This window comes from Neoarius graeffei, chromosome 26 (assembly GCF_027579695.1).
Source record: "Neoarius graeffei isolate fNeoGra1 chromosome 26, fNeoGra1.pri, whole genome shotgun sequence".
In the NCBI taxonomy this organism is placed as follows: Eukaryota; Metazoa; Chordata; class Actinopteri; order Siluriformes; family Ariidae; genus Neoarius; species Neoarius graeffei.
This window is the reverse complement of record NC_083594.1, coordinates 46,480,258-46,507,142: the sequence shown is the minus strand read 5'-3', so window position 1 is coordinate 46,507,142 and position 26,885 is coordinate 46,480,258. Positions and strand designations below refer to the sequence as shown.

General features: G+C 42.6%; 1 protein-coding gene across 2 annotated transcripts in view; it reads right to left on the bottom strand.

Moving 5' to 3' along the window:
- The window catches only part of cdh4 (cadherin 4, type 1, R-cadherin (retinal)), a 574,783-nt gene that overhangs the window by 11,603 nt on the left and 536,295 nt on the right, over window positions 1-26,885 (bottom strand). For both annotated transcript variants that reach the window (XM_060910366.1, XM_060910367.1), the window contains exons 9-11: window positions 22,424-22,561; window positions 1,092-1,277; window positions 565-818 (exon numbers count right to left, since the gene is read on the bottom strand). In XM_060910366.1, the coding sequence (XP_060766349.1) occupies window positions 565-818; window positions 1,092-1,277; window positions 22,424-22,561 (578 nt within the window). The remainder of the gene's footprint in view (window positions 1-564; window positions 819-1,091; window positions 1,278-22,423; window positions 22,562-26,885) is intronic.

Sequence of the window (26,885 nt, the reverse complement as noted above, 5' to 3'; positions counted from 1 at the left end):
ACAGTGACGCGTTCAAGGTCAAAGTTGTGCACGTTAATTGTCTTGTTGTGTCTTCATTTGGCAAACAGGACTCCCTGGCAGAAGAGACACTGTGTCTCAAGGGGACCTTCCTGGTGAAATAAAGGTTAAATAAATAAAATTTAATTCCCTAAACTCATTGTGCCTGCTGTCACATTTCTTAAAAGTACTAAAACTGTGTAGTTTTCCATAAAGGACCATCGAAATTGTTTTGTTCTTTACATGTGTAAAGAATAAAATGCTTGGGGGCGTACTGTAATAGGAAAATAAATCAACGATGGGGGTGGTATGAGGGGAACTGATCTGAAGTGGAGTTACCGCCCCTACAATTTTATACTGTATTTATTACATATCATAGCTTAGATTTAATGTTTCCATCACAGTATCGCAATTATAAACAGTCTTTCTCTCAGAAAACTTCACCATAACTTTTTTTTGTTTGTCACCAACTTCTGACCAAAAAGAATCGAGACTTCAAGAGTTACATGGTATTAAAGGATGACCATTCCTAGTCAGAACTATAATAAAACTAAATACACGTCATACCTGACAGTCTGTTGAATAAAGCGGTCTGGATCCTGAGCAGCGAATATAGTGAGCGTGGTATCAGCAGGAACTCCTTCTTCAAAGCGAATTACTTTGGGGTTGGAGGGGAAGACGGGAGCCTCGTTCACGTCCAGCACGGAGATGGTGACGCCCGCAGTGGATGACAGAGACGACGGGATGCCGCTGGCCAGATGGGCCTGATTCGATACCACCACAGTCAACATGAAGGCGCCGTTCCTCTCGTAGTCCACTGGCTACGCACATACAGAATGAAAACGTGAGTGAGATGAAGGAACGAAGCAACAACACGGGACCATGCTGAATTTCGGAGTCAAATTTTCCCTAATTGCATCCCTGGTGTTCTGCCAGTGTGCATGTCCATGGAGATTTAGACCTGTAGCCAATTATTTTGTTCTACAAGTTTAAGGAGTGAGAATCAAGAACGATTACACTCTCTGTACATCACCAATCGCTGCCCTCTTCCACATACATGAGCTGACAAACACCCGTGACTGTTTTGTGCACACCTTGACCACTGTGACTCTGCCGTCATTGGTGAGCTCATCAGTCCGGATGGTGAAGTGGCCCATGGAGTCTCCGCCCACTATCCTGTAAACTGCGTTCCAGTTGGGGGTGTGAGGCTGGTCTCGGTCTCGCACGGTCAGATTAGCCACGACTATACCCACCGCGTTCTCCGGCACCTCGCCCAGGAACTGGATATGAGAGAGAGATTGAACACAAAATATACAGTCAGGAGAGCTGTTCTTAAAGCTGACAAGTTTCCACCGGCTGACCAAAACACAACCGTCGTCAGAATTCTACAAACGGCTATAAATCATGAAAAGCTTCACTGAAATGATTTCTTTCTCAAATGTGATGGTTCAATAAAGAAATAAATAAACAACTTGCTGCATTGCTTAATACTTGTGAAAGCCTGAGCCTTTCCGTGTCGCTCACCAGAGAAATCTGGCACATTTTCAACATTTGCTCCTGTCTCTCCATGTTTCTGCTTTCACATCATCGCCTTGTACTGCGTCATCCTGACACACGACCACGTTTGAAAGCACACTTCAGTTTTATGGACTATATGAAATATGTACACACACCTACTTCTTACACACCCTCAGTCCATTATCAGTGTCCACAGCTGCTCGTTAAGCTTCCGTAATCAGGGGTTTGGGTTTGAAGGAATTGCCCATGTGTGTCTGCCACATGCTATTTACTATAATGACTCCATCATGTGCAGAGACCGCATCCAAACTCTCTCTGTAACATCGTTAAAACATGCAGACGCGCGCGCACGCGTCTTACTGTCCTTACGATGACTTTCAACTGACAATCATTAACGCAGCTAGTTAATGCGATGCTATATCTACAACCCTGATTCCAAAAAAGTTGGGACAAAGCCCAAATTGTAAATAAAAACAGAATGCAATAATTTACAAATCTCAAAAACTGATATTGTATTCACAATAGAACATAGACAACATATCAAATGTCGAAAGTGAGACATTTTGAAATTTCACGCCAAATATTGGCTCATTTGAAATTTTATGACAGCAACACATCTCAAAAAAGTTGGGACAGGGGCAACAAGAGGCTGGAAAAGTTAAAGGTACAAAAAAGGAACAGCTGGAGGACCAAATTGCAACTCATTAGGTCAATTGGCAATAGGTCATTAACATGACTGGGTATAAAAAGAGCATCTTGGAGTGGCAGCGGCTCTCAGAAGTAAAGATGGGAAGAGGATCACCAATCCCCCTAATTCTGCGCCGACAAATAGTGGAGCAATATCAGAAAGGAGTTCGAACATATCATCATCAAAAGATTCAGAGAATCTGGAAGAATCTCTGTGCGTAAGGGTCAAGGCCGGAAAACTATACCGGGTGCCCGTGATCTTCGGGCCCTTAGACGGCACGGCACCGCATCGCATACAGGCATGCTTCTGTATTGGAAATCACAAAATGGGCTCAGGAATATTTCCAGAGAACATTATCTGTGAACACAATTCACCGTGCCGTCGCCAGCTAAAACTCTATAGTTCAAAGAAGAAGCCGTATCTAAACACGATCCAGAAGCGCAGACGTCTTCTCTGGGCCAAGGCTCATTTAAAATGGACTGTGGCAAAGTGGAAAACTGTTCTGTGGTCAGACGAATCAAAATGTGAAGTTCTTTATGGAAATCAGGGACGCCGTGTCATTCGGACTAAAGAGGAGAAGGACGACCCGAGTTGTTATCGGCGCTCAGTTCAGAAGCCTGCATCTCTGATGGTATGGGGTTGCATTAGTGCGTGTGGCATGGGCAGCTTACACATCTGGAAAGACCCCATCGATGCTGAAAGGTATATCCAGGTTCTAGAGCAACATATGCTCCCATCCAGACGACGTCTCTTTCAGGGAAGACCTTGCATTTTCCAACATGACAATGCCAAACCGCATACTGCATCGATTACAGCATCATGGCTGCGTAGAAGAAGGGTCCGGGTACTGAACTGGCCAGCCTGCAGTCCAGATCTTTCGCCCATAGAAAACATTTGGCGCGTCATAAAACGGAAGATACGACAAAAAAGACCCAAGACAGTTGAGCAACTAGAATCCTACATTAGACAAGAATGGGTTAACATTCCTATCCCTAAACTTGAGCAACTTGTCTCCTCAGTCCCCAGACATTTACAGACTGTTGTAAAGAGAAAAGGGGATGTCTCACAGTGGGAAACATGGCCTTGTCCCAACTTTTTTGAGATGTGTTGTTGTCATGAAATTTAAAATCGCCTAATTTTTCTCTTTAAATGATACATTTTCTCAGTTTAAACATTTGATATGTCATCTATGTTCTATTCTGAATAAAATATGGAATTTTGAAACTTCCACATCATTGCATTCCGTTTTTATTTACAATTTGTACTTTGTCCCAACTTTTTTGGAATCGGGGTTGTACATCTAACTAAAAACAATTCCTTAGTTCCTCATGGGAACGAGCCAAATGTCCCGAGAAAGACAAGCTAATGTTTTTCAAATCTTCAGCTTTCCAGCTCAGGTGAGTTCAAGCCCGAGCCCACTGCTCTCTCAGATTCCTGTTCTTCGCTGACGTGCTCTTATGCCGTTGTAACCCATCCACCTCGTGTGGTGTGAACTGCTTTTCTGCTCACCACAGTTGTCAAGAGTGGTTATTTGAGTTACCCTGGCCTTCCTGTCAGCTCAACCCAGTCTGGCCATTCTCCTCTGACCGCTCTCATCGACGAGACGGTTCTATTCACGGAACTGCCGCTCATTGGATGTTTTCTGTTTTTCGCGCCACTCTAGAGACTGTTGTTTTTGAAAAACTATGGAGCTCAGCAATTTCTGACGTACTCAAACCAGCATGCTATGGTCACGGAGATCAGAGTGGGTTTTTTTCCCTCTCAGTCTGATTGTTTAATTTGAACAGGAGCTCAAACTCTTGATCTGTTACTGCATGATTTTATGCATTGCATTGCTGCTACGTGATTGGCTGTAGAAGTGTTCCTATTAAGTGTACTTGCAATAGCGCATCTTATGAAACTATTAAAAATTATTAATAACCTTCACCTCGTAGCAAGAAGGGTCTGGATTCGAACCTCATGACTGACTGGGACTTTTACGTGTGGCCTTTCCATGTTCTCTTCGTGCCCGTGTGGGTTTCCTCTGGGTGCTCTAGTTTCCTCCCACAGTCCAGAGCCATGCGGATTTGGTCAACTCTAAATTGCCTAGGAGTGCAAATGGTTGATCGTCTCTGTGTTAACTCTACAATAGATTGGCGATGTGCCCGGGGTATAAACTGCCTCTTCCCCAAATAATAATATAGGAAAAAGTGTAACCCGTATTGGCCGTGTACAGAGGTTTTCTGTACAATTACATTACAGGCATTTAGCAGACGCTCTTATCCAGAGTGACGGACAACATCCCCGGAGCAGCCCGGGGAGCAGTTAGGTGCTGATCCAGGGACTCGAACGAGCAACCTTTTGGTCCGAAGCTGCTTCTCTAACCATTAGGGCATGGCTTCCCTAATGATCAGCAGTAAAGTGTTACAAAAAGCCCAGAACAAAATTAAAAACAGAACTGTGAAGTGGAATTGTGCGTGTTAGTGACTAAATTGGAAATATCTTTAAAATTCTAATTATCAGCCAACGCACATCAAGAGGCAGCAGTCAAAACACATTTTCACTTCAGACATAACAAAAAAAGATGAAAGAACTTTTTTCAAAATTTGTCAGCAGCAAAGGAAGCAGAGATGAAGAGAATAAAACCAAAAGAGAGCAAACACGAAAGGCATCAGAGAGAGAACAAGCGGGAAAGGGTGCCAGAGAACGGCTAAAATAGAGCAAGCAAGAGATGTGATGTGATGCTCGCTGGCCTTAATCATGAGCCCATCAGAGGATTCTGTTGTCCCGCTGCTGCTGCACGCTGTCTGAACAGCACACGAGCACTTCCTGATAAGCAGAACACACACACGCATGCACGCACACATCCCAACCTGGAAAAATAGACACGTACACACACTGCACTGCGCAGACATAAAGGGCACACAGTGGCAGAGATGGATTGTAGCCTCCAAAAAAAAAAGAAGCAGTTCTCCAAAAGAGAAAGTTGCGTCAGCTCAACTGTCTCGACACAAGCAGCTAAAAACGAGTCCATTTTACAGACCATAAGTGGTTCCCTTTAAAAAGAATTCGTCTATGGCACCAGGAACAGTACGTCCACATTTTTCAATGGCGCAGGGATGGATTTTACTCGTACATCAATAAGTGTGTTCCAGAGATTGTACAACAAGAAGCCTGTGGGTTTCAGTGAACACGCTTGTTTAATAGACTTAAAAAGAAGTCGACACTTGTGCAAGATTCATTCACTGTGCGTTAGTCTTTATTCATAAAGGCCTGTGTTGCTACATGACTGCCTGTTATGGAAAAACGTGTTAATTGAAAACCATTCTAGGTGACTGCTTCATGAAGGTGGTTAAGATAATGATGAAACACCTTTTTTTTTTTTGTTTACTGCACAATTCCATACATGTTCACAGTTTAAGTCTTCAGTGTTGTTCTACAATGAAGAAAACAGTCAAAATACAAAAAAAAAACCTATGAATGAGTAGGGGTGTGCAAAATTTTTGCTGGTAATGTAGATAGTTAGATTATTAATTAGGGGACACCAGTGAACTTTAGCACTAACAAGTGTTGCCAGGTAAAACAAACCTTGCCTGGCAGCACTTATTTTATACCTACATGTTGGTGTAGTGGTTAGCGCTGTCGCCTCACAGCAAGAAGATCCTGGGTTCGAGCCCAGCAGCCAATGAGAGCCTTTCTGTGCGGAGTTTGCATGGTGTCCGCGTGGGTTTCCTCCGGGTGCTCCGGTTTCCCCCACAGTCCAAAGGCATGCAGGTTAGGTTAACTGGTGACTCTAAATTGACCGTAGGTGTGAATGTGAGTGTGAATGGTTGCCTGTGTCTATAGGGGTGTTCACACGGCAACTTTTACTCCGGTGTAGCACCGGGGCTGCCCCGGTACAGCGTTCACACGGTACAAAGTTATACCGGTGTAGCCCCTGAAAGCTGCTTAAACCGGTGCAAATCTAACCCTGCTCGGGAGGTGGTTTAAGAAATTTACTCCGGAGTAAATGCTAGTTTGCGGGGCAGCACCGATATAAAATGGGACGTCTGAACGCTACAGGGGTAGACTCGCTACGCGTCAGGAGAGTTGATTACATACGGGCATTGCATAATTTTGCATCCTGGTATTTTGCACTTCCAAAACGGCGAATATCAACAACAGAACTGCGTGTCTTCCAGTGTTGCCAGATTGTCAGTTTTAAGTGCATTTTGGTGGATTTGAACATATTTTGGGATGGAAAAAGTCAGCAATATCTGGCAACACTGGTGTCTTCATCCACGTTGTTTTCCCGGCGCTTGATGATGCCATGACAACCGGGAAAAGGAAGTACATTTTCACGCATGCGCATATTTCATTTCCGCATTATTACTATCGGAAATGATAGTAATAATGATAGGAAATGATGATAATAATAAAAGGAAATGATATCGAAACTTTATTACTATCAAAGGAAATGATAGTAATAAAGTTTTTGCTACTATAGCACGGTCGCAGAAACTGCCGTGTGACCGCAAGTGGGGCTGCACCGGTGCTAACACGCTTCTCTCTAGTAAGCAGGGTTGTGACGTGTGAACGCTCCACAAAATTTACACCGGTGTAAGATATATCGCAACAAAATACATCGGTGCAGCATCGATGCAAATATGTGCCGTGTGAACAGGGCTATTGTGTCAGCCCTGTGATGACCTGGCGACTTGTCCAGGGTGTACCCCGCCTTTCGCCCGTAGTCAGCTGGGATAGGCTCCAGCTTGCCTGCGACCCTGTAGGACAGGATAAGCGGCTAGAGATAATGGATGGATGTTGATAATGGTAATATTTCTCAATCATCAACTGTCAGATTATAGTCCTATGAAAATCCATGACCTTGAGTTTGACATTTCAAAGTCATGGTGCCAAATGAAAGCTCATATGGCACTTCCTATAAGTTGATAATGGTAAATATCTCTCTACCATCAACCATTTTCAAGTTACAGCCCTCTGAAAACCTGTGACCTTGAGTTTGACCTTTCAAGGTCACAGATCATGGTGCCAAATGAAAGGCCACATGGGAGTTCCTATATGCTCATAATAGTAAACATTTGTCTACCGGCAAACTTTTTTGAGTTATAAATGTGTTATTTTGACCGAAAGGTTGACCCTTTCCGGTGCCCTGATTATCCCCAAAATTTAATCAGGTAATTTACGGACCATTGCCCACCTACCCTGAAAATCTGAAGTCAGTCAGTGCAACTGTCTAGACGCTAGATTGTTAGCAGACACACAAACAAATAGCACTTATTACAATACCTCGTGGGTGAGGTAATTACAGAAAATAGGTTACTTTTTTTTTAACTGAATTGTAAAAAGTCCAATGAAGCATTTTGAATTCTTGAAATGAAGATGAATTTATATATATATATATATATATATATATATATATATATATATATATATATATAAAATATATAAAATATTCATCTGCAGATATTCTTTGGTCACTAAGTACTCTCTCTCCTAGTGTTTTTGATGGCTGGCCTTTTCCACCCCCATTCTTGTCAACGTTAAATAACAACTGTTTGGTTACGCTAAGATTCCATTGTTGACCAACATGGGCCAAGTATCTTGACTGTAGTGTGTCTGTAAAGTCAGTTATTGAGGTGGTCTTACAGATGCGGAGGAGATCAGCATTAGAGTAACGATAACTGAACTCAGTATCTTCGTTGTCCTTGTCTACGGTATCGCTATCTTTGTCTGTACTTCTTTTCAGATAGTTTTCATCTTTCCTCGCATTCTACAAAACATATCATAGTAACTGCTGCTAATTCTTTTTTGCTGGGCAGCCGTTAAGTTCCATGTTTGTGCTAAGTAAGACGACTCCTAACAAAAGCATTCAGGAAGAGCATACCTGTAGCCCAGCTGATGTTGAAATTCCGAAGCTTTTGCCTCGGTTCTTGGAATTTACCTTCTGCTAGGTTGATACAAAGTGTTATTTCAGCATCACCTGTGGATGGTTCATCATATTTGAGGTCACTACCCAGATAGCTTATTTTTGATGGGAATACCCGCTCGGCTTATGAATGCGAGTTGGATATGGAGCATCTGGGTTGAGATAGTAGATGAATATCATAGTTTTCGTTTTGATCTTCATATGGTAAGTCCTGGGTATGACTAAACTGCAACCGGTGGTGAGTCTCAGGTCTGGGAGGACTTGAGTATTGCGGAAAGTGGAGTTAACCCCTTAATCACCATTGCTCCCAGGTCCGCTCTGACCCGGAGTGGTAGCACCTGCCTGGGTTCTAGCTGTGGGTTATAGTACATCACCAATAAGGTGCTGGCAGCAGGGCGCTTTTCGGTGCAGTGTGGGAGATGAACCCAACAGGGTCAGTGGCACACCACCAGATGGCATGCGGAAGAGCCACTCAAATGGCCAATGGATGGCATCACTCGGCAAGTCAGTTATCACTGCGGGGCAACTTCCGTACCCATCAGCTCTGGAGGTCCAGAGAGACAACACGATGGGGGCACGATATCGCTTGTCTTACCTTACTGTGCAAGGCACTTTGTTAATTCTCTGCTATTTTTTCCTGCTTCGCCGTGACCCAATTCAAGATAATACGTCATACATCACATGGTGGGCGTTCCCTGTTCATGCAAGGCACTGTGGGATACAAATTTGAAACAGGAGAGAAAAATGGAGGACGTGAGTGTGTGAATGAAACACGAAAGACCGGCTACAGTAATGGAAAGTGAGAAAAGACGTTTTGTTGTGAAAGAAAGGAAACGCAGGACCAAACTAATAAATATCGGTGCTCAGCGAGCACCTCGGTGTGATCAGCTGTTTGTTTAGCGACAGAATGTTGGAACTGTCAGTGCACGCTCAAAGGTAAACCTGTAGATGGCAGTAATGCCATCTGTGGATGCCAGCTGCCGTAAAACCCAAAAGAAGAAGGTGGTAAACCTGTGCATGCGCACACGGACGTCCTCTGTCTGCTTGACTGCGTGAAGCGAACGATTTCATGCACATTATTTGCGAGGGAATCCCCTCAAATTAAATAACTTCCCAGCCACAGAATGGCCTGCTGTTTTGTGAGATATTAAACATGTATCACAATGACCAAATTTCAGAAGGAACTAAATTTCACCGATTTTATGAAATCGAAAAGCCATCTAGCTTTTAACTCTATATAAAAAGGTAGAAAGTGTGATGTGTTGGTTATTCAGGTCACTGTGGTATAAGAGACCAATAAGACAGTTAAGGGCTTCCAAACGTTACGTTTATGTTCTCGTTCCTGTTGAGAAACGACTCTCTCCCTGTCTGAAATGAATAAAACATAGCAGTGTCTCTAAAATCAGTACTTGGTTTACATCCCCTTGAGCAGTATTTGCTAAAGAGCTCGTTTCGGTTTCTCTACGTCTCAGGGAAAGATGTTCAGTCCTCCTGGCTGCTGTCATATACAAATACTTACTGATTACATCAATGGCAAGACTGTGACAAACACATGGCGCATCTCCATCGACGGTTAGTGGGAGTTTTGTGTTTGCGGCAGTATTGACTGCAAGTCTAAGGGAAGTGTGGACTTGCTGGAGAAACAACAGATTGTTCACTGCCTTTGTTAATAATGAATCAACGGTTCGAACGGGTCAGTGAGCTTTCCGCACATAAGCGCAAAAGCCAAGTGAACCTCAACATGGAGCACATCTGTATTCATGGCTGATTTCTTTAACACAGGAGGAATGTTAAACACGCATGACTTGTGAGTCATTCTCGGCCTACGTTCCTCACCCTCGTCTACCTCTGTGTTTTGCAGGTAGGTGACTGAATCAAATCCAAAAGTGCAGTCTGGGTTCCTATGCTTTCATCCTCATCTCTGCACTTTCCTGCTCAGTGCAACTGTCACGCAGAGACAACTCAAACTTCACAGCCTCCTGCACTGGAGCAGAAGCAACTAGACACTCGGAGACTTGGAGTTCGTGTAGAGAGAGGAAACGACTCCGTTACAATCTGATGTAATTTGCACAGTCAGCTTTGCACAATTCTGCAGTCTGCTTTATCCCGATGTTGTTCTGTATAGTTAGTGTATACTGTGTCCTACCTGCCCTGCCCTGTATATTTATTGCATCATACTCCACTTGCCAATTTTTGAAACTCGACAGTAGCTTTGGTCATGCTTTCTTTGGTATTAGGTATTATCTCAAACAAACTCAAGCGTGTGGTACAAACTAAAAAAGCATGGAGTATTTTAAAATATGAAAGTACACTAAATATCAGACAGGCTCTAACTTTTAAGTAGGTAAGACTTAGTTAATTATTTTGGTGTAGAAATCCTAATTATCAAGACGGACTAAAAAAAAAAAAAGGTATTAAGATGAAGCACCAAAAATTGGCTTATAATTGGAAAAATAAGTAGAAACACACCTCCAGGAAAGTTGACTGTGCAATAACACATTAATGTCAGAAAGGAAATTTGGGGGGGGGGAATCCAAGGCTGCATCTGAATAAGCACACTTCCATACTAATTAGTACACAAAAAGCAGTATGTCGGCTGTCCGAATAATTAGCACGCATTTAATAGTGGTCGAATGGTACGGGGATGACCTACGACATCTGTAGTATGTAAACGTACCACACTATGCTATCCCATAATTCAGCTGGAGCCTCGGAATAACCGAAGAAGAATTCTCCTGGGCAAAATAGAAAGAAGGTGGCTGGCCGAAGCAAAATTGGTTGTTACAGCGGTGTACAAACGTATCAGGAATTGATTAAACATTTCTGCAGAAAAAAAAAAATATATATATACACACACGTACAGTATATTTTTCAATTAGAGGGGAACCATCAAGGCCTTCTAGGCCTTTAGAGAAGGCCCAAACATATCAGCATTTCAAATGTAATATTTCATTTCTTTTATTCTTTAAAGGAGAACTGAAGTCATTTTTAAACTCGCTTTATTTCTTATTTAACGTGTTATTCAATTACGTTTTCGGTTTTATTAACCTTATATCGTGACTCATATTGGCAACTAATTGCAATTAAATATTATACTTATCGGCCTGTTCGGTTTGTAGCCACGTTTGGTCCACGACAGGCGTCGCTTATCCGCACGATCTTCACGAGACTTGTGCGAGACTTCGAAACGTGTCAGTGCCGCCATTTTGAAAACTGTTTTCCAAACGAAATATTGCACAAAAACGAGTTGAAATGACGATTACTGCCTGCTTTTTTCAAACTTTCCTGATTGCTATCAAAACAAACAAAACTTTCGGCTTGATTACATCAGCATTCGAAAGAGGGCGCGCGCGGCTTTTGACAACGTTGGCAGACGTCGGTCACTTTGATTTCCGCTGTACGTTTTACTTCCGTCCTACGATGTCTCGCACAGGTCTCAGCAAATCTCGTTTTTTGCTTTGACATACAGACTGATATATTACATAGCGTATTTCAAACAGTCATAACTTGCTATAGCAGCGACAAAATAGCTGTCAGAAATGCATTCGGATATTTAATAAAATGAGAGAAATAGAATTTTGATGATTAAAAATTTGCCTTCAGTTCTCCTTTAATTGCTTTCATAATTTCATTATAATTCTTCTCTTCTAATTCGGCCTCATTTTCTATCAAATTTGCTTCAGAAACGAAAGGGTTACTATCCTGAAAACATTAAAATAGAGTTAGCCAATGAGATTTTTTGTTTGTTTGTTGTCTCTAGGCTGAGAAGAATTTAGAGCTGACTCATTTATTGGTTAGAACTTCAAGGCCATGGCAGTGTATGTTTATGGAGGAAGTGACAGATGAATTAACTAATCAGATTTTGATTTATAGTGGGAGGGACCAAAAATGTCTTGCCCTCTGGCTTCTCGAAGGCACAACGTGAGCTTAACCACAAGTCGAATCCATCAGCGCAGCAGTGAAGTCACCTTCCAGCCGGTGTAGCGTTCATCAGTAGTGTTAGCGAATGCTAATAAAGCGGTCAAGCCAGTGCTATCTATTGACAGCGAGTAGCACAGGCTAACGACCGAGAAACTAAGATTTCTGTCTCCAGACTCTTCTTCCTCGCACGCTCACTACAGCATTTTTTCACTCAGACTTCAGTATTCGTTTCCCTTTGTAATTTACTGAGTTACTTTTAAAATCGACAGCTACACACGACGGAGCGACCTGGCAGCCTGCCGCTAATCCCTTACAAAATCCTTTTCCCTGTTGCTTTTTTGGTGTCTCTGGTTAAGTTTTGTCTGAAGTCCCAGCTCTAATGGTAACGGATTGCCACTGTACCTAAATGTACGTCATCTGTGAACAAATAAGGTCAGAGGACAAGCAAGATAGCAGCGGAATATGTCTGAATTATGTGAGCAAGTAATAAGGACACACTCACAGAATGTACTACAGCTACGGTTGGGTAGTGGTCCTTAAATGTCTTTCATACATAATTCGAATGCAGCCAAAGTATTGGCAAGTTACTGTATTTATCCCATCAACCTTCTTTTACATGAGCTGTTGCTTCTCCAGTATTTAGTTAGTGACGATAGAATTGTGCAAAATCTAAACTTAAATATTATCAGGCCTTATATACAAGTAGCATGTACCTGTCTATTACCATAAGACGCATCTGAACCTGCAACCAGCTGAACATAAAAGTTTATTTGTAAATCAGGGGGTGCAGTTGGTTTGAAACGATGCATTGAAAGTGATTTATAAAATGTAGAATTTCGATCACACTTGGGGCGTATTCACACCTACATTGTTTGGTCCGGACCAAACGAACCAAATTTCCCTTGGTCCGGACCTTTTGGGTTGGTCTGAATACAAACCACCGAACTCTGGTCCGGACCAAACAAGCGGACCGAGCTGCAAGGTCGGACTCGGTCCGGACCAAAGGAACCCTGGTGTGGATCTTTTGGAGGTGTGAAAGCAGACCGGACCTAATCTGACAGTTTTGCTTTTTTGTACCTCGGGAGCTTCCGTCGTTTGTCGAGCATTATGGGAAACAGAGTCTTGACACTCCACCGCAAAGTGCAAACACTGTTTCGGTTGTCAAGGGTCGTTCAGTCACCAGTGGTCGGCGAGTACAAAAAATGAGTAGGGGGCAAACGTGGGCCGAGGAAGAAACGCGTACCCTTGTGGATATATGGGCAGATGTCCACATATCTGAGCTTTTGGAGAGAACGCACAAAAATGGCGACGTGTTTGCTGTATTCAGTGAGAAAATGAAGGAGAAGGGGTTCACGCGCTCCCCAGAACAATGTCGGCTAAAAGTGAAGAAACTCCGTCAGACCTACATTAAAATCAGGGACATTCTTTCAAAAAGTGGCGGTACTAGCGACGCAAAAAAGAAATCCATCTATTGCGTGAAGAGCCAGAACTGTCACAACATGATGTGCGCTCATCAGCGCCATCCTCCGTAGCCGCCTTGCCCTTTGTCGTCGTCGTTGATAAATTGCTTGTACAACAGCATAGTAATCGCACAATTGTGAAAAGAGTAAAAACTGGAAAAAACATATAGCTTTGATGACATTAAAAAGAATAACAGCACAGAAAGCCTCCATGACTACTTTTGAACTTAATGCTTTGTGCGCGTGTCGTCTCTGACCAATAGCTGAACGACCTCAGGGCGCGTGGCTTTGTTGACAGATTTTGGTCCGCTTACTAAAATGTACAGTGTGAAAGCGAACCGCACCAAAATGAAAAAAAAAAATTTGGTTCGGACCAAAGCAAGTGAACTATCGAACTATCCTGGTCTGAATACACCCTTAGACAGTATATGGTACAGAATTACATATTTTACCTTCAGTGGCCAATGAGAAACAAGGGAACAGTTACTGTACATAAACAGGAAATGGTTAATGCAACATTTACTTCAAGCAAGGTCTGTCACTTCACAGTCAAGTTGTGCCTAATTATCCGTGTTGTGTATTTGCACTTGCTATGACTGTGTACACAAAATGTGTTGATCTAATTAACGCCAAAATGTGTTTGGGTGTTTTTTTTTTTTTTTTGCAGGTATCATATGAATGTTGGATGTGAATGTACTCCCTGCTCATGTCGAACGTGTGTGATTTTTCCCAGAAGAGTTAATGAGAGCAGAATTTGAGTAGAAATGGAGAGAACTCAAAGTTAGAGCTAAACTTAGATCAGAGATACAAGGACAAGAATACAAGTTTCAGAGTGCTGAAGCAGAGACGGCAAGCTCAGACAGTACAGACAGCTCAAGCTGAATTCAGACTGAACTGGTGAAAGCTAAATCATAGATAATGAAATGTCGCCGTAAAGCCTTAACTGCTCACTTTTATTCTGCGAGCGCTGGAGTGGTTTTGGATTAAAGTGTGAATGTAATGAACTGTTCATGTGAAAAAGTTGAGCGCCACCAACCCTGAGCTCTGTGTAAATCCCGTCTCAAGGACTCGAACCTGATCAGAGCTATTGTTTTCCCTCCTCATCTTTCAGCATACAGTACAGTACAGTTCTCTTCCCAGCAATTACAACTTTCACAATTTCATATACAGTGCCAGTCAAAAGTTTGAACACTCACTGGATAATTCTATTAGTCGTTTTCCACCTGTGTGAATAAAACGCTATGGGGTGACGCATTAGTGAATAATAATTATATATGAACGACTGATGATTCATCTCGCTGGAAAGGAAACACTCATCACCTAATGATCTAATTGTAAAGGAAAGACTTTTATTCCACTCATGACTTTTTTTTTCCTTTGGAATGAGTCAAATTTTATGTAAATGAATCGCTGATGGGATGAAGTCAGAAAGAAAGGCTATGCTGTCTGGAAGGTTTATTTTTAAAGAATATATTGGCAACAAACATGACTCATCACAAAGCCGCAGACAAAACTATTACGAACGTTTAGGCTTCCAGTCGAAAGTTTAACACTTTGTTTTTATGAACTTTATGACCTTTTGAGCCCTATAAGTGCCATCGTCAAATCAGAAAGGTTCAGAACGTCAAGGAGTAGAAATATAAAACAAGTATTTCACCACAGACTGCATTTAAGCATTTTTACCTGCTTACTCTCTTACCATTTTCAACTATGTACAGTATTTTTTTATATATATGTGAGAAGAACTTTATCACACGTCTACTCAAGGACAGTGAAATTCCTCTGTGCATTTAACCCAGGGCTTTTCAAAGTGTGGGGCGCGCCTCCCCTAGGGGGCGCCAGAGTTCTTCAGGGGGGGCGCAACGCGAGGAAAAATAAACCAGAATAAGTTACTATTGCGGACATTTAGCGAACTTCAGCTAGCCTTTGTCAGAGACAAAATGGATCGATTTTTAGTACCTAAAGCTACAGTGAGTGAGGAGACAGAGTCTGGGCCAAGCAAAAAAAGAAGGAAGGAAGTATGACCACGATTATTTAAAGTTTGGATTTTCATGGACTGGATCTGAAGATGCTCCACTGCCACAGTGTGTTGTCTGCCAAGAAGTGCTAGCTAACGATGCTAAGAGATGTTTAAAATGCGTAAAACAAGATGTTTTTCTCCTGCAGATAGACGTACGCCATGGGCCATATCTCAACCACACATTTCCAGGTTGATGGACAGGTCGCGGTGGAGCGTTGCCGTGGCCTCCACACTCCCGATTTGACGCCCTGTGATTTCTGGTTATGGGGTTTGGTGAAGGAGCGCGTGTATAGCAGGAAAGGTCGTGATATCAATGACCTCAAGGACAGAATAAGGACTGTGGTATCATCTATTCCCCGCGAAATGTGTGTCCAGGCTTTAAATGGTACTGTTGCTCACTGGTTTTTGTGTGTTGAATACGATGGCGAACAGGTCGAGACCGTCCTGTAAATCATCTTGCACATATGATGCATGTTTTGTAAATAAATGGTTTCTACCATTTAAGTGTGAAATTTTGACTGACCTATCCGTAACCGCTTATCCTGTGCAGGGTCGCAGGCAAGCTGGAGCCTCCCAGCTATCCCAGCTGACTCTGGGTGAGAGGCGGGGTACACCCTGGACAAGTCGCCAGGTCATCGCAGGGCTGACGCATAGAGACAAACAACCATTCACACTCACATTCACACCTACGCTCAATTTAGAGTCACCAGTTAACCTAACCTGCATGTCTTTGGAGTGTGGGGGAAACCGGAGCACCCGGAGGAAACCCACGCGGACACGGGGAGAACATGCAAACTCCACACAGAAAGGCCCTCGCCGGGGCCTTTATATAGAGCCATGTAAAAATATATTCTGACAAATTACATTGAAAAATTGACTTCTTATCTTGTCTTTGTGGCACAAAAGCATCAAAGACATTCTGACAACCAGTATCTGGTACAGACTAAACTGATTAGACTAATGTCCGTTTCTCTATGGCACATAATAATTTACATTTATAGTGTGCAGGCTGCATGAATATATGATCACCTGCACATCACAAAGATAAACTATAAAAGAATATCTACTTATTAAAAACTAAAAATATACGATGAGCCAAAACTACAATAAAAATACAGGGAAAAAAAGATAAAATAAGTCTGATTAAATCTTATTTATAAAAGCTAACTTAAATAAATGCCTCTTTAACATCTCATCTCATTATCTGTAGCTGCTTTATCCTGTTCTACAGGGTCTGGAGCCTATCCCAGCTGACTACGGGTGAAAGGCGGGGTACACCCTGGACAAGTCACCAGGTCATCACAGGGCTGACACATAGACACAGACAACCATTCACACTCACATTCACACCTACGGTCAATTTAGAGTCGCCAGTTAACCTAACCTGCATGTCTTTGGACTGTGGGGGAAACCGGAGCACCCGGAGGAAACCCACGCGGACACGGGGAGAACATGCAAACTCCACACAGAAAGGCCACGGGGCTCGAACCCAGGACCTTCTTGCTGTGAGGCGACAGTGCTAACCACTACACCACCGTGCCGCCCCCTCTTCAACATATTCTTAAAATTGTCCAAAGTTCTACATTTATGAATACTACTTGGTAGCGAGTTCCATAGTTTTGGGGCGGCAGCACAAAAAGCCCTGTCCCCCAATGTCCTCTTCGTTCACTCTCTTGGCAACTCAAGGAGAAGCCCATTATTTGATCTCAAAGAATAGCGCGATGTACCCTTAATGATAATTAAGTCATTAATGTATTCTGGCACTAGACCATGAATAGCCTTAAATGTAATTACTAAGAAGTCAGTTCTTCAACTAAGAAGTCAGTTCTGCTGATGACTACAGCATGCACTCACTTCTTAGTTGATTCAGTTGATAGAAACTTTCTAATGCATCTAATGCTGCGCAAATGAAAATAAGACGCACTACAAATCTTAGCTATCCAACAACTTCAGCGAAGACTGCCGTTCACGGTTACCTCTTTCTGATCGACAGGTTCTTCAAGAAGAAGCAGCCTTTATTTGTCACATGTACACTCAAGCACAGTGAAATTCATATTCTGGATTTAACCCATCTGAAGCAGTGAACACACACACATACCCAGAGCAGTAGGCAGCTATGCTCCAGCACCCAGTCAGGGGTTAGGTGCCTCGCTCAAGGGCACTTCAGCCCAAGGCTGCCCCATGTTAACCTAACCGCATGTCTATTCAGGATTCTTTGAGCCTTGGTGCCAGTTAGTGAACCAACCCACGTCTACACCAGTTTTGAGCAGAACCATTGTAATCAAGGACGCGTTATGAACGGAGGGCGTTGTACAATTCACAACGGGAGTAAACAGTAATCGCAAGATGACGCTGGGCATCGATGACCTGTGAGCTGTTGTTCTGTTATTGCAGATTTGTTTTTGGTCCATTTTTTCCCCCGCTGTGCTCCACTTCTTCTCCAAACTAATGACACGCCCACTAATGTCGTCACAGTTCACGTTGGAAAAACCAGCTGTATTTTGATTCCAATTTATTTTTGGTCGAAATGCTCTTGAACAGTTCAAAATTCAGCGCGCGGACAAAAATGGAACCCGTTCCCTGTTGGTCGAAAAAGGGTATGGGTGAGGAAATCTCACGTACAGTAGCTTTAGGCATCTTTAAGCATGTTTTTACCACGGTGTTTGTAAAAATAGCTCCTAAAATGATAGCCATATATTTGCTAATGTTGGATGCAAATACAGGGTTCGATTAAAAACATTCAACAAGCAATCCAAAGAGCAAATCAGATATCGAGGTCAGGCAATCAGCAAGCAGACTGAACAGCAGGATGAGTCATGTGACTGATCGTGTGGTGGAGTTTGGAATGTGTTAGATTTCTGGGAAATTGAGTCGGATGTGGAAGTGGTTGGGAGGGGAATGGAATTCTTGAGAGTGGAGTTTGTGACGGAAATGGACAGAAAAGTGACACAACTTTGTTGAAAGATAACCTTGGTAAGACTTAAATAAATAACTAAATCAACTGATATAATCTCCATGTTAATTTTGGTCAAATATTTATGGATTCTTAAAGGTCCCATGGCATGAAATTTTCACTTTCTGAGGTTTTTTAACGTTAAAATGAGTTCCTCTGACCTTCTTAAGTCACCCCAGTGGCTAGACATTTCATAATGTGTAAACCAAACTATGCCCAACATTTGAGAATGGCGCGTCAAAACGGCGCGTTGATAAGCTCTTCCCTTTACTACGTCAGCAAGGGAGATGATCCCCACGCCCCCCCCTCTGGATTCCCACCCACTGTATGGATTGCCCCGCCCAGTTGTAGTGAGGAGACCATAGAGGACACAACAACATGGCATCACCTAAGCGAGCGAAACATGGAAATTGCGCTGTCCATGGATGTGACAACACAGAAAGGAGTCTGTTTTTACTGCCGACGGGAGAGCCCCTGAAGACGCAGTGGCTTAATTTTATTTACTTCAATAATACGCCGTCGAGTCTACCTAAGACGGTGTATGTTTGTCGGAAGCATTTTCCTGAGGAATGTTTCCACAACTTGGGACAGTACAGGGCAGGTTCTGCACATCAACTGTCACTGAAGCCTGGGTCCGTACCAAGCATCCCTGCCGCATCAGCAACAAACACCGAACAAGTAAGTGTATAACTGGTCGTTTTGCCGTGTTTTAAAATCGGTGCGTTAGCCTAGCAATGGCTACATTAGCTGTGCAGCTAACCGCTTCCTGCAGTTAGCCAGGTAATCTGCGCTACAAAACTAAAGAGCATGCAGCATGCTCTGTTAAACTGAGTTTAGTCTGGAAATTGACTGTAACTTATGAGCTTATGTTTGACTATTGCTCCGCAATGCATGTCTTCTGTTGGATAAGCGCTATGTTGCTGTAGTTGCTGCTTCTATCCTCTTTGGTTATGGAGTGCGTGTTCAAGCCTAGGGTATTATACGTTCGTAAACTACCACTCCGAACACCATCACTCTCTGTTCTCTGTGTCACGTTGAGTTTACGAAAGGAGTCCGAGGGAGAACGGGGTTTTGTCTTAGCAGCGAGTATGTGTGTGCGCAGCTTGGTCAAGCCCCTCCCCCCATGGCCCACCCCCACCCTCTACCCTTCCCCGCCTCCTGCTTCTCATTAGCAAAACGACGCACTGGGAAAAGCGCTGAAATGGGGCTTTCTCCCAGGAGGCTATATTTACGTGCCGAGGGTTCATTTCGAGAAAGGCTGCGGATATAACATCCGGAATCCTCCACGAGCCCGTTTAAAGCATCAACAAACCACCATGCCATGGGACCTTTAATGTTGAGATGGCAAATTAAAATGTAGAAAAATCCAGTTTTGGCCGAAGCAAAAGATGTTAAGAGAAGTATATATTTTGAGGTTTAACCAAAAAAAAAAAAAATCAGAGTTTTAAAAAATTTCATACCACAGCACTGTTGAAATCTCGATTCAGACTGGTCGAAAGGCGTCAATTTCCTATAAAAGCAGCTTGTATAGCAATGCCGACTGCACAGTTTATATTCATTGCCGGTATGGTGAAGATTTCTGTAAGGAGATGTTTATTTCACATTTTTGGAAGGAGTCTCCAGTATCCGCAAGTAAAGCGGCACTGTTACATGTTCATGTGTGTGTATATTGTATATATTGCAGAGCCATATATACAATATAGACATTTTATTTAACAGTTATTCCATGAAATTGAGTCGTACATGAGCTGACAGCCGACGAGGCGCGTAGCACCGAGTTGGCAATAAGCCTTGTACGACGAGATTGAGTGGAATAACCAGTTTATTCTATTCACTGGATTTTGAGAAACAGCATTTTTTTTTTTTTTGCAAATTTGATAAATAAAAACTTTACACAAAACATCCAACAAAGTAATTTCCGCTTAGAATCTAAACAAACCGGCGAAATGACAGGAGCAATTTGTATAAAAAAAAGCTATAATAATTCTTGAAAAATAATACAAAAGATATTTTCTTAACATCAAATACTTTCGTTCCTTTTTTGGGGTTTTGTTTTCGAGTAGAGTTTTTATTTCGTCCTCGGTTGGTTCAGCAACACGCTCCGCCATTTTGTTTTTCTCTACTCATGGTACAGGTATGGACCCTTTTCACGTGACGTCACGACAAACGCGGCCGCCATTTTGGACATGTACTACCAGTAGTTTACCACAGCCAACATTGAGGAACGGCAGCAAAGAAAGTGTTTATTTTCAGCAAGACTTCCATCATGCCACTATATTGTTGTGCACCTGGATGTAGTAACCATCAACAAACAAGGCAAGGGTTATCATTTTATCGGATCCCGGTAGATGCTGACCGACGGAGAAGATGGATAGCGGCACACCAACGCTTGTGTAGTGACCACTTTGTTGGAGGTAAGACGAATAAAATTAACCAGAAAAGGCATTACATTGCTGTTAACATTCCATTCTAGTTTACTGTAATTATGATCTGGCAGCTATTTACACCGGATCCAGTGTAAATAGCTGCCGGAGCCGACGTCCGAGGTTCCGGAGCGCGCTAGCTCGCGGCCGGCCGGAGCGCGCTCCGGCAAGCTCGGACGTTGGCTCTGGCAGCTATTTACACTGGATCCGGTGTAAATAGCTGCCAGATCATAATTACAGTAAACTAGTAAATACAGTTTTCTGCATCTCGCTCCTTTTTCTTTTATGTTTGTCGCCTTCCTCGCATTCAAACCGATTCGAGCCGAAGTCCACTACATGTCCAAAATGGCGGTCGTGTTTACGAAGGTCACGTGACTGAAAAGGGTCCATATGAGCTGACAGTCGAGTAGGAGAGTAGCCAATCAGAGCGCACGATTACTCATATAGAATAAGTTTACATATTCTGTATATAGTGTATATTCTGCAGAGCACTCCATCATCACGTTCTTATTTTCTTTTTATTCTATTAATTACATTCTATTTTACTCCCCCCCCCCCCCCCCCCCCACACACACCCAACGGAGCATTGCACTCAGCATTTCACTGCATGTCATACTCTGTACGATTGTGTAAGTGACAAATACATTTTGAATCTGAATTGCAGGCACATGAAAGTCTTTTGAAGGCTTTTCAGTTTCTTGGTAATATGAAAAGCAGCACTTGTTTTATTTTATTAATGTCAAGCGAGAGAAAATGAAAAGGTTTCAACCCTACAAGGCAAGGTTAAAAGCGTTAGGACTCCACAGCACTGTAAAGTGTTTTCAAAATCACTTCTATTATTTGTCCGTCCCAAAAGTGTAAGTTATTCTTGTTGGTGATGGAAGCACGCGAAAGTGGCAGGTGAGAAAAAGGAGATAAAAACGATCTGAAATCACACCGTGCCAAACAGTGGGTTATAAGCCTGAGGCTAACCGTGAATAAGTGCAACATGAGTGCTGACACACAAGCATGGAAAGCAGAAGGATCGAGCGACACAGGAGGGACACATTGGTGCAGACGTGGAGAGAAGAAAAAAATAGAAGCTGGAGGAAGACCGGATGGTAAAAGCGAGTGCGAGACATAGGCTGACAGAAACAAACGCTGTGAAAAACATGTGCGAGTTTCGACAGGGAGAGAGACGAGCCAGATGCCTAAAGACAAAACACAGCCACCTGAGGCGAAACTGGCACCAAACAGAGAAAACGAATGGAGATCGAGTGTGAGTGAGGAAGAGATAACGGAGCGTTATCTCTCTCTCAGCAACAAGCTCACAAACACGTCTCATGTCCTATTTTTCCTCCTCCATATGCACCTGTCCTGATTTACCCTTCACACTCTTCCTTCTCTTTCTCACATTCGCGGTACAACTCGCCCTCCCCCGCACTTCTGCTTCAAGGCTAAAGAGGACATCAGGGTGTATGACAGGCTCGACAGCACAAGAGCACAAATGGCATCAAGTTCACACGCCATGCGTTAGCTTAGCACAGCACACTCACCGTTTTTGCGTCGAGCTCTGGAGGATTGTCGTTGATGTCGGTGACGGTGATGAGAGCCGTCGCGGTGTTGGAAAGGCCAAAGTTCAGGCTGCCCTCCATGTCTGTGGCCTGCACGATTAGCGTGTACTGAGACACTTTCTGCAAACGACAAGAGATTATACAAAGCTTAGCAAATGCGTTTGGAATATATATGATTGAACCTAAATGCAGATAGCTTTTACGGTTCATGAATAATAATACCTGCAATTTACAAAGCATTTTTTAAAGGTTACTTTACAGTAGGAACAGAGGTGTTCACTTCCTGAAAGGTTTATAACGTTCAAGTATTTTCTTAAATCCATCTCCTTTAATTAATGTAGAAAAAATAAATTCCTTTTTAACTAAGGCCACACCAATTCAATTGGTTGGTTCTCGGAATCGCCGCTTGAAGAAAATGCAAAATGAAAAACTCCCGCCAACAGAAAAGGTCACGTGACGTCAAAAACCAATCAAATCGCCCCTTTCACTTTCGATAAAGACTTGTGGAAGAAACATGCCTGTGGAGGGGAGTCCTGCAAAGCCTGTGTTTGTGATTGTTAGGATATTCAGCGAACAGAAGCGTAAAATCTTTGACAGGTGTGTTGAAATTCTGTTTACTGGTTTGCCTGTATTGTTTGGTCTATTTCCACCGCTAATTTTACCATCAGAACATTTTTTTTTTAAATTTCGCCCGCTCGCTTCATATTTTTCCTGAAAAAATCCGAGAACCAACTAATTAAATTGGTGTGGCCTAAAGTAGTATTTAGGTGTCCACCAGAGGGCGCTGCACCAAGATGCAAGGCCCTATTGTTTTCCTAAGGATTCTTCTTCTTCAAGACTTGGACATTACTGAGGTGGTTCTCATGGGCAAAAACTCATGAAACTTGGTACACACATCAGTCCTGGCCACTGCTACTCAGGGATAGAAGTTTGGCCTTGGGTGTGTCCGGCAGACTCCATAGCACCCCCACATGTAATTGACACTTCTGCCCAGTATATAGTTTCACCTATCTGTGTCAAATGTTGTGCCCTAAGACGAATAAAACTGTACGGTAATGTACATTGTATTAGCCATACTCAACAGGAAGCGAGTTATTTTTAGTTTTGTGCGTTTTGACGCGTGTTACATTTTGACATTCTCCTCCAAATAGGCATAGACGACGCTCGCTGGCCGCACTGTGAAAACTGTCAATGCAGACGCTCAAAGTTTCCAAATCTGTCATTGCTTAAAGGAACAGTCCACCATACTTCCATAATGAAATATGCTCTTATCTGAATTGAGACGAGCTGCTCCGTACCTCTCCGAGCTTTGCGCGACCTCCCAGTCAGTCAGACGCAGTCAGACGCGCTGTCACTCCTGTTAGCAATGTAGCTAGGCTCAGCATGGCCAATGGTATTTTTTGGGGCTGTAGTTAGATGCGACCAAACTCTTCCGCGTTTTTCCTGTTTACATAGGTTTATATGACCAGTGATATGAAACAAGTTCAGTTACACAAATTGAAACGTGGCGATTTTCTATGCTATGGAAAGTGCGCACTATAATGACAGGCGTACTAACACCTTCTGCGCGCTTCAGCAGCGCATTGATATCTGAGCTCTGAATCAATGCGCTGCCGAAGCGCGCAGAAGGTGTTAGTACGCCTGTCATTATAGTGCAGACTTTCCATAGCATAGAAAATCGCTACGTTTCAATTTGTGTAACTGAACTTGTTTCATATCACTGGTCATATAAACCTATGTAAACAGGAAAAACGCGGAAGAGTTTGGTCGCATCTAACTACAGCCCCAAAAAATACCATTGGCCATGCTGAGCCTAGCTACATTGCTAACAGGAGTGACAGCGCGTCTGACTGCGTCTGACTGACTGGGAGGTCGCGCAAAGCTCGGACAGGTACGGAGCAGCTCGTCTCAATTCAGATAAGAGCATATTTCATTATGGAAGTACGGTGGACTGTTCCTTTAACTCTTGATTATTTTCCATCATGAATACCATCCTTAAAAAGCGTATAATCTCTGCTTTCCAAATAAATGCATCTTGTTAAGATCTGTTCAGTACTTTGGGAGTAACGGCAGGTTGAAGTCGGTACAACAGCGTACACTCTCTGCTCGTGGGACGTCGGGAAACTGCCGGTGCTTTTTTTTTTTTTGAGTCACGCGAAAGCGGTCAGGCTCGCTCTCTCTTCTGATCGGTTTCCGACTGTATTACTTGTGAATATCAATCAGATAACTTTTATAAGGATGTTCTCTCGCTCTCACTGTTTCTGATGAAATATTCAGCAAACTTTTCCGTCTGCTAGTTTTGATGTTATGATTCACGGGAGACTTTTATATGAGTTTTCATAGATTTACCTACTTATTTTTTTAAAATCAAACTGATTCATATAAATAAATAACTATGTTAGAATAGAACTGTAGTCGTTTTGATGAAAAAATATTGTGATCTTAGTGGTCAGAATGAGATTTTAAAAACCGGAAGTCAGAAACGCGAGTGTCGATTTCAGTTCAATTAACTGGAAGTATTTATTGGATGTGGCGCTCACAGTTTTTTCAAGGTTCGCCTTGAAAGCTGTGAATATTATCATTTATATTCTTGAATATAAACATTAGTAATACTTTTGAGAAATACAAAGGCCTACAGAGCACAAAAGAGGGTATTAGATATAATCTTTTATTACTTTATTTTGATAGAGAATGGTAGATATGTGACATTCACTGCTTATTTATGCAGATTTTATAATCAACACTGATTTCTCCTTCTTTGTGATGTATAAATGAGAGTTAAGATCAGCTTTATATTGCACAAATAAAGGCATTTGATGAAACTGTGAAGGAGAGTGTACCGATTTAACGGTTTTACTTCATTAGCATAATTAACACTAATTAAATACTCATTTTCATAATTCGTTTTTACTAATTCATGTATTCGGTATACAACCATCTATGTGCCTGCCAATTTCCATGTGAATATCTATAAAAATAGAAGAGTTATGCAGAAAAAAACATTTGATCTCATCGGTTAATGAGGCCTGTTTTATACCATGTGATCCTCGTACAGAATATTACGGCAGCTTTCTAAAAATTAAGCCTTTTTTTTTTCAATCCTGGATTTGTAATATCTCAAGAACGGATAAACACATTTTAATTCTGTAAAAAGTATGTTCTCATTCTCATCTCATTATCTCTAGCTGCTTTATCCTGTTCTACAGGGTCGCAGGCAAGCTGGAGCCTATCCCAGCTGACTACGGGCGAAAGGCGGGGTACACCCTGGACAAGTCGCCAGGTCATCACAGGGCTGACACATAGACACAGACAACCATTCACACTCACATTCACACCTACGCTCAATTTAGAGTCACCAGTTAACCTAACCTGCATGTCTTTGGACTGTGGGGGAAACCGGAGCACCCGGAGGAAACCCACGCGGACACGGGGAGAACATGCAAACTCCGCACAGAAAGGCCCTCGCCGGCCACGGGGCTCAAACCCAGGACCTTCTTGCTGTGAGGCGACAGCGCTAACCACTACACCACCGTACTGCCCTAAAAAGTATGTTCTGCATTCAATGAGAGCAGTTTCAAGCAATTTGGACTGAATTTTCACCCGAGATACCTTTTTATATATATTAGTGCTGTCAAGCGATTAAAATATTTAATTGCGATTAATGTTGCGACTGTCATAGTTAACTCACGATTAATCGCAATTTAATCGCACATTTTTGTCACATGAAAAACCATTGTAATTCTCTTATCAGCATAAAAAAGTGAATGGGCTTGCTCACCGTTCGAACTACGGGGGTACTCGGGGGATCCGAGATCCCCTGAAACAGACATGAGATCCCTTGAAAACATGATTTGGGAAATGTTGGGGGGTCTCTAAAATATTGGCAAAATGATGTTTATTGACATAGCAATCGTGTGTAACGGGAAGCATTTGCATATCCGAAGTGAGCGCGCGATGGAGAGCCGCGCTCTGAGACAAGCGCAAGCACCCCCCCCCCAAGGGGGGAAAAAAAGGGACCCCCCGAAAATATCGGCATAGTTCGAACACTGGTTGTACCAATGTTTTTTTTTTTTATTGCAGAGCATAACACGTCTTGTCACAGCCACTGCAAAGTGGGGCTGGAGCCGCCGATGGGAAAACGAAACCTAAGCCGAGCACCGTGGCTCTTCGGGGGAGGGCAGAGGACTCTGGCTGTGCGGGGCGTGGCATCATGTCACAGAGCGTTAATCTCACGATAAAAACATTATCGCCGTTAAAATTGAGTCAAGTTAACAACGCGACATTTTTGACAGCACTAATTAATATATATATATATATATATATATATATATATATATATATATATATATACACACACACACACACACACACAGTTATTCATGCAAACAATTACTGAAGTCATAAGAAACTATAGTGTTAAAATAATATTCATGTTGAATCATTA